Source organism: Pelophylax lessonae, assembly GCF_965119305.1.
Source record: "Pelophylax lessonae genome assembly, chromosome: 3".
NCBI lineage: Eukaryota > Metazoa > Chordata > Amphibia > Anura > Ranidae > Pelophylax > Pelophylax lessonae.
The window spans coordinates 426,696,512-426,709,550 of NC_138770.1; the positions used below are offsets into that span (position 1 = coordinate 426,696,512).

General features: G+C 38.1%; 1 protein-coding gene across 4 annotated transcripts in view; it reads left to right on the plus strand.

Annotated features, from left to right (window-relative positions):
• LAMA2 (laminin subunit alpha 2) overlaps nt 1–13,039 on the plus strand; it is a 1,405,743-nt gene that overhangs the window by 1,362,906 nt on the left and 29,798 nt on the right. For all 4 annotated transcript variants that reach the window (XM_082249565.1, XM_082249566.1, XM_082249567.1 and 1 more), the window contains 2 exons: nt 3,949–4,058; nt 4,177–4,366. In XM_082249565.1, coding sequence (XP_082105691.1) covers nt 3,949–4,058; nt 4,177–4,366 — 300 coding nt within the window. The remainder of the gene's footprint in view (nt 1–3,948; nt 4,059–4,176; nt 4,367–13,039) is intronic.

A 13,039-nucleotide genomic window follows, 5' to 3' on the forward strand; every position in this document is an offset into this window, starting at 1 on the left:
TCTAACTGAAATCCCAAACAATGTAGTCCTGCGTTCCAAGCTATTTTCTGTGAACTACAAAACCTCTCCACCTATGTTTTGGAGAGATAAGGGGATGAGGAGGTGTTTATTGTCCAACAGTACAAACACATGACCACTGCCCCTATCTATAACTGGCCTTTGCAGCAATTAGCACATGGAAGGGCGGAAAAAAAAAAAAAAGAAAAGCTCAACCTACTGACCAGTCTGCAACCAACTGAAATATCCTGTCTAACAGTATGCATTAAAAACAGGGGTTTTGTTTTCATACATTTGCTTCACAGCACCCCAGTATTATCTGCACTCTTAACTTAACTTAAATTCTGAGAGCCTCCATAGTAGAAGCACATGCATTATAATGGATAGGCAGAGGGCAGATGAGCTTGAAGGGAGCCCACCCCTCCTTAAAGGCACAGGGGCAAACTGGACACCCAGGATATAGCACAATGGCAGCAAAGAGCACAAACAGCTATTAGCTTACAACTGGTAAATTATGATGTGTGGTTGGTTGTTCTGGGTTACAGACTTTGCATGAAATTTGCTTTCCTGGATCATCACATCAAGCACATCAGCGCCTTCTTTCTATTGTACTTCCTTCATAAAGTACTCAAAATACTGTGTAATAGGACAAGACATGGACATGTTCTGCTCCATCCTCTGCTAGTAAAAGTAGTTACAGCAGCTTTGTGTGAAGGTCACATTGCTAATAATAATAATAATAATAATAATAATAATGTGAACAGAGCACTGAAAGCAGTATTTTATTCGGTACTAAACTGTGTACTTTTTCTAGTCTAAATAATCAGCCTAAAGATTGGCATTTAAGTTTAAATTATTGTGACCCTTGGTCCTAGAAAAACCTAGAAGCTGAGAAGGAGGGAGGAATCTTTTGTGTACTATGGAAATATAAAGAGAGGCCATCTGTAAAAAACTGGAATCACTTTTAAAGTGGACACCTACACAAAAATGCCTGGGTTTTTAAACATCCAACAGAGGTGCTCATTAGTTATCTCTGCCTGCACATCATCCCCTTTAGCTTCTTTGACAAAGATCACGCACCCAATGTCTCAGCATAGGTCAGATAACTGGCTGCAGGAGACCATAGATTTGGGTAATAAAAGCAGCAAGTAAGCTGATTAAGGCTCTCAGGCATTATTTTGTACATCCTACTTGTGTTCATGACAAAAAGGGGACGCTTTTATCTTAACATCGTACACATTTCTCCTTAAACAATAAGCATTTCTATTATTGCAGTGTTTTCTTTATTTTACAGAATTTATAATTAACAGCATCAGTATAGCATTTGTATATACAGACATAACTTGACATTTAGTACAGTTTTTTTTCTCCTTAATCACAGTAAATAAGTTGTTTAATTTTCTAAGCTTTTATCCAAAACTATTTCTTCTTTACTAGCTTTGCACTGCGAACACTGTAAATTTGTTGTCTTTTTTTTTTAAAATTAATATATCAAAGTAGGTCTCACGTACCGACATGTAGTAATTCATTTTTTTTTAGCCTTACAAAACATGTAAAAAATGTGTTACACAAGTGTTCCTCTTTTTGACCAGCGCTAACCACAAGTCTGTGCATACTTCCTTCCATTTACAATCAGTTAACAGCTTTGTGTATTCCTTGAGGAGGAATTTAAACCTGCACCAAAAGTGTGTGACATTTAGGGTGAACCCTGGAAGATTTTTGGTAACATAATATCTATAAAAGACTTAAATAATGTTTAATAGGTGCTTGTATGTATTGTAAACATATGGATGCCAAGTGCTCTAAATGTAGGCAAATCATACGCATTCCATATTAACCACTTTAAGACCAGGCTTTTTCTGACACTTTATGTTTACAAGTTTAAATCAGTATTTTTTGCTAGAAATTTACTTATTACCCCCAAGGATTATAATTTTTTTAGAAGAGACCCTAGGGAATAAAATGGCAAGTTTTAAAAGTGTTTATGTCACATGGTATTTGCGCAACGGTTTTGAAAATGTAATTTTTTTGGGAAAAAATACACTTTAATGAATATTAAAAAAAGAACACAATATATATCTCAATTTTTTGTAAAATTTGAAAGATGATGTTACGTCAAGTAAATAGGTACCTAACATGTCACCCCTTAAAATTGTGCAAGTTCGTGGAATGGCAACAAACTATCTAAAAATCACTGTAGGCAACGCTTTAAACCCCTTTATAGATTACCTGTTAGAGTTACAGAGGAGGTCTAGAGCTAGAATTATTGCTCTCGCTGTAAAGTTCACAGTTATACCTCCCATGTGTGGTGCGAGCATGGGAACATGAAGGGCTGGGGGCACTTTACATTTTTTTTATTATTTATTTTATTTTCTATTTTTTATTTTTACACTGTCCCTTTCATTTTTTTTTTTATCACTTTTATTCCTATTACAAGGAATGTAAACATCCCATGTAATAGAAATAAGGATGACAGGTTCTCTTTATGGAGAGATCTGGGGTCAAAAAGACTCCACATCTCTCCTTTACCTTTAAAAAACAAACAATCAAAAAAATATATATATTTTTTAAATCTTTTGCCTAAAAAAAATTTAGATAAAAATTGTTTACTTCCAGCCTGGACCGGAAGTGATGTCATTACATCGCTCTGGTCCTCCAGGGCCATAGAGGCGATCAAAGTGGGTCTACACCATGATTGCCTCTTGGACTAGCCGGCCATTTCTGAAAGTGTTCAAGCAGCTCATGAGCCGCTCAGAACACTTTATGAGAAAGCCAGCCGCTGCCTGTATAAAACAATACCGGGGTTATGGCTGATATCTTCAGCCATAATCTCAGCAAACCACTTCAAAGCCGCAAAGTATATATCTGTAATGTGGTATTGAAGTGACTTTTTTAGCTTGAATTATTGAGTTGATAAATCGGATTTACAAAACCTATAAGAAAAGGTTTTTGCATACTAGAATATTTAATAGCAATAGCCACAACCTTTGAATTAAAAAAAAAAACTATTAATCCCCTGACTCTTTGGAGGTGTCAGTAGACATGCTTTCCTATTATAAATATTATTAAAGAATGGAACCCCAGCTCCAAAAATAAAGCAAAACCCAACTCAAAACAAAAGTTTCTGTTTCTGTCTGTGTCCTCACTGGAGAGACATCCGCTTACTTCCTGTCCCAGTGACACCAGGACAGAAAATTAGAAGGTACATGTGTCACTGAGATGGGAAGCTACAAAGAACAATAAAAAAATGTTCTAGCCACTCTAGAACAATAAAAATATGTTCTAGCCACCCAGCAATTAAAAAAAAAAAAAAGAAGCATTAGTATTTTTAACCCTTAACCACTTCTTAATAAATATAAAAGAAAGGTATAAATAGCATGCATAGAATATGTTAAAAGCACACAGTTTTTTTTTTTTTTTTTTAAATAATGGTCTGGCAACAAGGTCTCTTTAAGTGCTACCTATACATAGAGTTTTTTTTTTTTTTTTTTAATATACAGTATAGTCACTATTCTGGGTGGGTTTTACCTCTAGTTTTAAAATGTAATATTGATAAAAAAAATTAGTAAAGTAAATGATACAGTGATTTCTCTGTCCATTCATTTTTGGCTGCATATTGCTTTTAGATACTTGAATCAGACAGATCTTTTTTAGCAGCATTACTCAAACTTTCTATAGCACCATGTCATTAGCTTTGTGACAGCCAAATAACAGTAATGATCCTACTGCTTTTGTGCTTTTCACAACTCAAAGCATGCTCTTTGCAGTCTACAACAACAAAGGATATATATAATGTATATCTCATAGCTTAGGGTGCTTTTTTTTTCCTATTTCCCCAAGCCAAATATATTTTTGGAGTCCACCAGAGGAATTATATGACAACCTTAATGACCCATTAGACAACAAAACTACATGTAGAAATGTGTAGAACATGTTTGTTTTTATTTAAAGGGCTGTGCGGCTGAGAAAAAGCCAGAGATTATCATAAGTGGAAAGCAGTTTGGCCTGTCCAGGAATAGCCATATGGCATTTTCATTTGATGACACAAAAGTAAAAAACAAGTGAGTCCTATTTTTTCTACTCTTTGCTTTCGTTTTGTATTCCTTTGCAATTTACTGTGACATAGTAATCTATGTGAAATGAATTTTCACAGCATTTTGTTTTCCTATAATATTACAGACTTTCTATAGAACTTGAACTTCGCACTACCGCCGATTCAGGCTTGCTGTTCTACATGGCTCGTATCAACCATGCTGATTTTGCCACTGTTCAGATTAAAGATGGAATGGCCCACTTTAGATACGATCTTGGAAGTGGAGATACCACCACAATGGTTCCTCAAAAAGTTAACGATGGAGAGTGGCATAAGGTACATATATTGAATAAAATGTTTTTAAAAATTTCTTAGTGGGTATACACACATGTATCAAATGTGGGAACAACAACATTTATAATGAAAGTATACTGGACAGCCACGCAAATATCTAGTGAATATGTAAAAGGAACCAAGAGCAGTTTTGGTAAAAAGCATAAAACCAAACTTTGCTGGACATCAAAATACATAAAGCTTCTTACACATAAAATGTACCATAAACATTACACAAAATACCATGACTTAAACATACACTCCTATTCCCAATATCCCAAAATATCAAATAATACTCTGATAGTAGGGGGGGGGGGGGGGGGTTCTTTTGTACACATATAAATTAGTAAGTTTTGCCGCCGTCCCTTATATAATTCTATGGGGGGTTGCTGGTGCCTCAAACCAGAGAGTATGGGACTTTATGGGCAGGTAGATGGTTTGTACAACCAATGAATCGGATGTGGTATAGGTAAAATAAATATATAATTTATTACAGAAAAAAGAAGAATATTACAAATTGTAACAAGTATTTGGGTGAACAATGTGCTTGGGGAGAGGGACCCAAGTGTGAGAAAGGTAGAAGTGATTCAAAGGAATCAGTGACAATGGTGCATCTGGTGACATTTTACAAGGATTTTCACTGTTTTCCAGTAGATGTTTAATGGAAAATTACTCCCAGGAAAATACCCAATCGCTTGACACGTTTCGGCTCTATCATGGGCCTTTATCAAAGCGTTCAGTCACTCAGTCAGAGTAAATCTATGAGAACAATATACAGGATTATTCAAATCCTCTGAATATGTCATATAACATCATTAAATACTTCAAAAAGCTTAGGGGATACATACACGGGTGTAGCCACTATTCTGCGCAGAACTCTCATCACCGTTCACAGTCACAGCGGGAATCGTATACTGCATATAGCCTAGGGGGGGATTTTTTGCAATGGTATTAATTTATGGTGTAGGTTGGTACTATCAAGGTGAAGAAAAAGGCAATATCTTGAACTTACAGTTTGGTAAGCTGCTGGGGTGGGGGTCCTCCGCAGTTCTGGAAAGAGGAGGGGGGAGGGAGGGGGGATTTTTCCTTCCCTTTCTTTACCACCAGGTCCTCAGTCTGTGGTATAATAAACCTGTTTTACAAGTGTGTACCATGGCTATGTATCTATTACTAAAGTGCCAGTAATCCCAAATGAGTGTGGTTCAAGGTATTGCCTTTTTAATGATGTTATATGACATATTCAGAGGATTTTAATAATCCTGTATATTGTTCTCATAGATTTACTCTGACTGAGTGACTGAACGCTTTGATAAAGGCCCATGATAAAGCCGAAACGCGTCAAGCGATTGGGGATTTTCCTGGGAGTAATTTTCCATTAAACATCTACTGGAAAACAGTGAAAATCCTTGTAAAATGTCACCAGATGCACCATTGTCACTGATTCCTTTGAATCACTTCTACCTTTCTCACACTTGGGTCCCTCTCCCCAAGCACATTGTTCACCCAAATACTTGTTACAATTTGTAATATTCTTCTTTTTTCTGTAATAAATTATTTATTTATTTTACCTATACCACATCCGATTCATTGGTTGTACAAACCATCTACCTGCCCATAAAGTCCCATACTCTCTGGTTTGAGGAACCAGCAACCCCCCATAGAATACTCTGGTAGTAAAGTAAAAACTAAAGCTCTGGTAGTTGATTGTCAACAGCTTACACTGGATAGCTGGAGAAACAGGATAATAAGAAACCCTGGCTGCATGCTTGGTCTTTCCACAGCTCCAAAAAACAGACGTGTTCCTCATGCTATGGACTCTTTTTATAATTCTGTATACCAGAGACCACCCACAGGATGTAATCATTCCTCTTGACCACTCACAGGTCATTTTGTGAGTGGGGTCAGCAACACATGGTTGCACTTCCCCCAAAACCACATGGCCAATTTGATATGCAGCAGCCATCTTTACACACAATGTCAAAGCTCACTAAACCACCTGTGGGTGCAAGTTCACTCCAATTCAGCCACCTTTAGGAAATCACCCGCATCTTCCTCAGGCTCTCATCCGATCTTCTGGTCTGCCCCATCCCATCTGGCTTGGTCATCTCTTCTGCCTGCTCCACCTCTCAATGCTCAGTACCTTAAAAGAGTAAGAGACAAATCAGATTATATGATCCTTCCACCTGTACCAAAAAAAATAGCTCACTGCTCATATTTCTCAATCTGCCCATTTTTAACTGCAAAACTGTTTTTTGTAACACTTTCACAGAAAGATATTGATTTCCAACGAAACGAATAAACGTGCATGTCTCTCTGTGCTGTCCTGCAAACACTAGTCTGCTGTTGTCCAATCTTCACAGCATGGCAGTATCTAGAAAAATGCTCATTCTATGACAGCAAAAACACTTAATGTTGCTGAATCTACCATTCCCAACCACTTGTTTCCACCTCTTAAACAAAGCTGGTGTAGGAATCCCATCTATTTCCTCTCTAGGGACCCCCACCTTAAGTTAATCAGTCCGCATGTTTCTTCTGGAGACCATAGGCCTTGCCTTACTTTTATCTGACCCAACTCGGCCATAGCTGATCAGATCTTCAGTTTCTTGCCTATGGGAAGTAACAATGCTATATGTCCTACTTTTGCTTACAGTATTTGTCCTTTGTTAGGACATCATTAGACTTGTTTATGGGGGCTGCACACCGCTCATTCAAATCTTCAACTCTGCCTACAGGGGTTTGAACACACTTCAAAGCCACTGCAGGTTTAACTTAAAATGCACTATTTTCTAAAACATTTGCCTTGCTTGCAGTGTCTTCCAAAAACTCGGTCACCTCTGCAAGCTGTTCCTTGAACTCTGTTTGGGTATACCCCTTTACCACTTCATTTAGTTCATCATGAGCACTATTCCGCAAACCATTCTCTCCACCATGCTCACGAGTTATTTTCCTTTTTCTCTGCTGTGTGATTATTGGACATGCCTGACACTATCATCAGAATAGGACACATACTCTTCATCTTATGCCCCGTACATACGTGCAGATTATCTGAAAACTTTTGTCTGCAGACTTACCAAAACCATATAATATGAGGTCAAACCTAAACACTTTCAATTTGTAAGCAATCCGGCAGGCCCTTGCACTACATAGAAAAGGTAAGTCTGCAGACAAAAGTCTTCAGATAATCTGCACGTGTGTATGGGGCATGAAGGCTGGAGCATGTCTTCAGTATTACATGTGGGATCTGCAATCATCTTTCTCACTTTACACTTCTCCTCTAGGGAAGCTACTCGACTTGCATTACTTTGCATATATTCTGTGGTCATTGGACTGGACTTTGTGAATTGAATTCCTACTAAACAGTCATTTGAGATTATTGGCTCCTGATTTTTTGCCAACATATAAATGTGGAAACACTCTAGATTAAACCAATTATGCACGTCAAACCCTCCTGTCTTGCTTTCTGGTAATAGGCCACATACAGCAGATCTAATAAGAGATTATGTAATTTTTTTGTGATTTAAAGCATTTATATTAACTGCTTCAGAAATGCCCTATAGCATATTTATTGCTACAGGGCAGCTCTCCTGTGCAGGATCAGGTATATATACAGGATTCTGCACTTCTGCCTACAGGGTGCATGCAGGTGCCGCTGGTGGGTTGCTTCTGCTCTGATAAATCACAACAGAAGCCAATCTGTGGGTGCCAGGCACTGGATATCCAACAGCACCTGCTGAACATCAGTAAAACACACAGAACAGAACTCTGCCTATGTAAACAAGGTAGATCTCCATTCTGACAGTAGGAAAGGGATTGATTTTGTGTTCCTGCAAAGCAGGGAATAAAATTCATCACTTCCCCTAGTAAAAACACCTAACACAGTAAACAAAAACACTGGCTAGGCACACAGTTAACCCTTTGGTCGCCCGAGATGTTTAACCCCCTTCCCAGCCAGTGTAACTAGTACAGTGACAGTGCATATTTTTGGCACTGATCATTGTATTAGTGTCACTGGTTCCCCAAAGTGTCAGTTAGTGTCTGATTGTCCGCCGCAGTATCACAGTCCTGCTATAAGTCGCGGATCGCCACCATTGCTAGTATATAAAAAAAAATGACATAAATATATACCATAGTTTGCAGACACAACGTTTGTGTAAACCGATTAATATATGCTTTTTAGGATTTTTTTTTATCAAAACCATGTAGCAGAATACATATTGAACTAAGTTTATGAAGAAATTCGATTTTTAACAATTGTTTATTGGATATATTTTATAGCAGAAAGTAAATTTGTTTTTTGTTTTTTCAAAATTGTCAGACTTTTTTGTTTATAGCACAAGGTAAACCGTAGGGATGATCAAATACTACCAAAAGAAAGCTCAATTTTTAAAAAAAAATGACATAAATTTTATTTGGGTACAGTGTCGCGTGACCGCGCAATTGTCAGTTAAAGTAATGCCGTGCCGTACTGCATAAAATGGCCTGGTCCTGAAGGGGGGGGGGGGTGAATCTGGAGGAGGTCAAGTGGTTAACTTTTTGTAATGCATTGTATGTGCAACTGAAAAAGAAGATACTCTTCATATTAAGGATAGCCCCATTTTAAACAGACTAGTTTCAAATCAGGGCACATAATATAAAGTCAGGAACACAGATCAGACCACATTATAACAAACCTTTTAAAATATTTTCAGGCACATTGAGTGGGTCAGACACACTATAGAAAAAAAGAAACCGCGCTCTTACATCATAAAATAGCATCCTCAGTGAGTATAGGAAAGGTTCCTCTCCACCAGGATGCAGATGCACTATACACTTCCCAGATTTAATTGACCCCTATTACAGGGAGTCAAATTGCACATATGGGAAAATCCAAGTTGTCATACATGAGGTCACAGGAATGATTTCAAACCGCTGCTGTTATCCATTCAATATGTATAAAAATAGGGTATTCAAAACTCCAGTGTTGCCATATAGAGAGGGAGAGGAAGAAACACTTTCATGGTGCAGTATATGAAATCATTTATTTAAAAAGAAGGTTGTATTGCACTTACATCAAAGAAGGCAAGGATTAGCATGTATTTTAAAGGAATCGCTGGTTTGCGCTCCACCAGCTTTCCAGCCGACCGGAAATTACATATCTCATACACCACCCAACGCCATTTCGTCAGTCTACTATGTCTGACATCCTCACGGGTAACCCCTGAGGACATCAGACATAGACGGACGAAACAGCTTTGGGTGGTGTTTGAGATACATCATTCCTATACAATACATGCCGATCCCTGTCTTCTTTGATATAAGTGCAATACAACCTTCTTTTTTAAATAAATGATTTGATATACTGCACCATGAGAGTTTCTTCCTCTCCCTCTCTATATGGCAACACTGGATTTTCCCATATGCACGATTTGACTCCCTGTAATAGGGGTCAATTAAGTCTGGCAAGTGTATAGTGCATCTGCATGCTGGTGGAGAGGAACCTTTCCTACACCCACTGAGGATGCTATTCACGTGTGGGATTATATATGGACTTCACAATTTTTATGTATTTTTTATAATTTAAATGAAGATGTATTTATTTGGTTGTCTATTCATACTTGTTTATTCACTATGGTGTAATGTATTTTATGATGTAAGAGCGTGGTTTCTTTGTTTCTTTTCACGGTATAGGTGTTTTTTACACTTTACAACACGCAGTTCTTTATTGTAGTTTATTCGTTTTTTGGTTATTGATTTGCGTGGGTTTAGAACTTATTGGGTTCCTATATTTTCTTTTATACTGTAGAAAGTATTGAAGGTTGGAATCCCAATTGCTAGACTTGCTCAGCATGAACATATACCCAAATTAGTGTAGCACAACACTTCACAAAAAAATAATACATTTGCACTACATCTCTATCATTGGTGCTATGAATCAGCAACCCTGGATTCAGAAACAACGTGCAATATCTTATATATCACTCCATTTTAAATTTGCAATAAATACAAAAAATTGTTAAAGTCCATGCAAAAATATTTCAATATATACAATAATAAAGAATGCAGTCCAAAAATGTGAAAAAAAATATAAATGAAGACAATCCAGCTTCCAATCAAAGATGGCTAGCACTGCCCATAATGCTTTAGTTGTAAGTGCAATACTTTATCTTTTACATTAAATTAGAGTTTTAAACTGAGAACACTATGGTTTGCTCTTTTTGTCCCTACATGCATATTGGTTATATCTGAGACCCATCCATCCCCCTGGGTAGGAGGCAGTGAGGATTCAGAAGTGGCAGATGCTATTTACATCCCCTTATAGGGAAAACTGCGTGATGTGACCTACTAGTAAAGCAAGGATCATGACAGTGAGGTGATACTGCATGGGTGGTGGAGTCAATTACTTTAGTTTGGACATAGTGGTGATTTTCTTTGATTGGAAACTGGATTGTCTTCATTGATTTCTTTTTTCACATTTTTTGGACGTTTGTTTGACTGCATTCAGTAATATTATATATATTGGAATATTTTTGCATGCATTTTAACAATTGTTATTTATTTTTTGCACATTTAAAATGGAGTGATATATAAAATATTGCGCTTTGTTTCTAAACCCAAGGTGCTGATTCACAGCACTTGTGATAGAGATTTAATGTAAATGTATTATTATTTTTGTGGAGAGTTGCGCTACACTAATTTGGATATATGTTAATTTATTAAGTTGTTGAATCACTTAGGGGTTTTGGCAAGCAATTCATTTTTAGCATTGTGATTTTTGATTAATAGTTAATTGTGCTGATTGATCACCCTTTTAAATATTGCTCAGCATGAAGTATAAATGTCTGGATATTTAAAAAATGTTCTTTATGCATGTCTAAGCTGTCAGAGTGGGCTTTCTGGAATAAAAGGCTAGGTGATAAGACCCAACATTTTTATGCATGTGATCCATTGTTTCAAAAATGATGAGATAAAAGATAAAACACACAATATTTATGTGGTTTCCTTTGAGTACAGTAAATTTGTCTTGGGAAGAACACCTATTAATACACCAGAAACCTTATCAAAGCAGCCAAATGTTGATCTACACTGCAAAAAAAGCATCTTAAGTCTGAATGACTGTATATGATACTTGAGCATTTTGCAGTTAAAGAACTTGTACAGAAATTGCCTGTGGATAATTGTGGATCATTCATCTAAAAACCTGTTGACTTCACTAGTCACAATCATACAACCTATACAACTGTGTTTCACCACTGCCATCCACAAACCAATGAGCTTTCTGCTATGTAGCTTGGATCTAGATAATAAACAAACATTCACAAGCAAAGATGAAATGATGAAAGTGTAGAAACCCTATTTTCTATGCAAGTTCCTTGTTTAGATAAATTAATATTAAAGCATTCTTTTACTGTATGCATATAGTTATTTACTCATAAATCATGTTTTGCAACCCAGGTATAGTTATTCTTCCAATTGAATCTTCAGGTTGTGGACCAGTTAATATATAGTACAAACTAATATTTTTATTTTTTTCAATCAAATATGTTTTGCTTATAATTAGGGTTGAGCGGACACCTAGATGTCCGTGTTCGACGGGTTCGGCCGAACTTTAAAAAAAAGTCCGGGTCCGTGTCCCGGACTTTTACCGAACTTTTCCCGGACACCGAACCCCATTGAAGTCAATGGGGACCCGAACTTTAAGGCACTAAAATGGCTCTAAAACACCAAAGGAAAGGGCTAGAGTGCTGCAAATGGCAGCAAAACGTAATTAAGAGCATGGCAAGTGCTCTGCAAACAAATGTGGATAGGGAAATAACTTAAAACAACAAAAAAAAACAGAAAAATAAAACAATGTTCTTCTTCATCTCTGAAGGACGAGGCCCATATGGAGTAGGAGGGAGGTTGAGGTGGTGGTGGATGTGGCGGTGACATAGGCGTGCGCACAGGGTGTGCTGGGTGTGCCTGGGCACACCCTAATCACCTAGGGCACATAGCATTGCCAGTGAGGAGATGGGAAAGATCTCCCTGGGACCTGCTCTGCTCTATTTCTCCTTGCCTACAGGTACATGGCCCCGATACATTACTCTCCCTGCTGGCAAACACATGCATGTGTATTTCAACTTTGGGGTGCACACCTTAATGCAATAGGCTGCGCACACCTATGGGCGGTGTAGGTGGAAGCGGCGGTGGAGGAGGACCAGGGCCGGATTAACAGCATCATGGGCTTGGTGCTGAGGATTTTGAAGGGCCTTAAGGGCCGTGCCTTGCCATGCACCCAGAGGAGGAAGGGTGCAGCCATGCATGCCTAATTCAACATGGGATGCTGTCTCTGAAGCCCATAAACACATCCATGCATCGCCAACTGTCCCTCCTTGTCCGGCCTTCACGCTGTGTGGGGAGGTTCTGAGGGTGCTGCCTGGGGAAGCGAGCATAGAAGCCAGACTTCTGTGTTTACAAGTGACAGAAGAGCGGTAACAGTGAATATGGCCAACCCGGGGCCTATATAAAAGGTAGGGGCCTGGAGCTGCAGCTCCAATAGCCCCTACATTAATCTGGCCCTGAGGAGGAGGACGAGGTAGCCAACACTGCTTCTTTTCAAAAATTTTAAATGAGGGTACACCCCAAAAGAGTGAGAAAGAGCAAAAATGGAACAATGGGTGGGTAAGGTCGGTATCCATTGCTATTCTGCATAAGGTACGG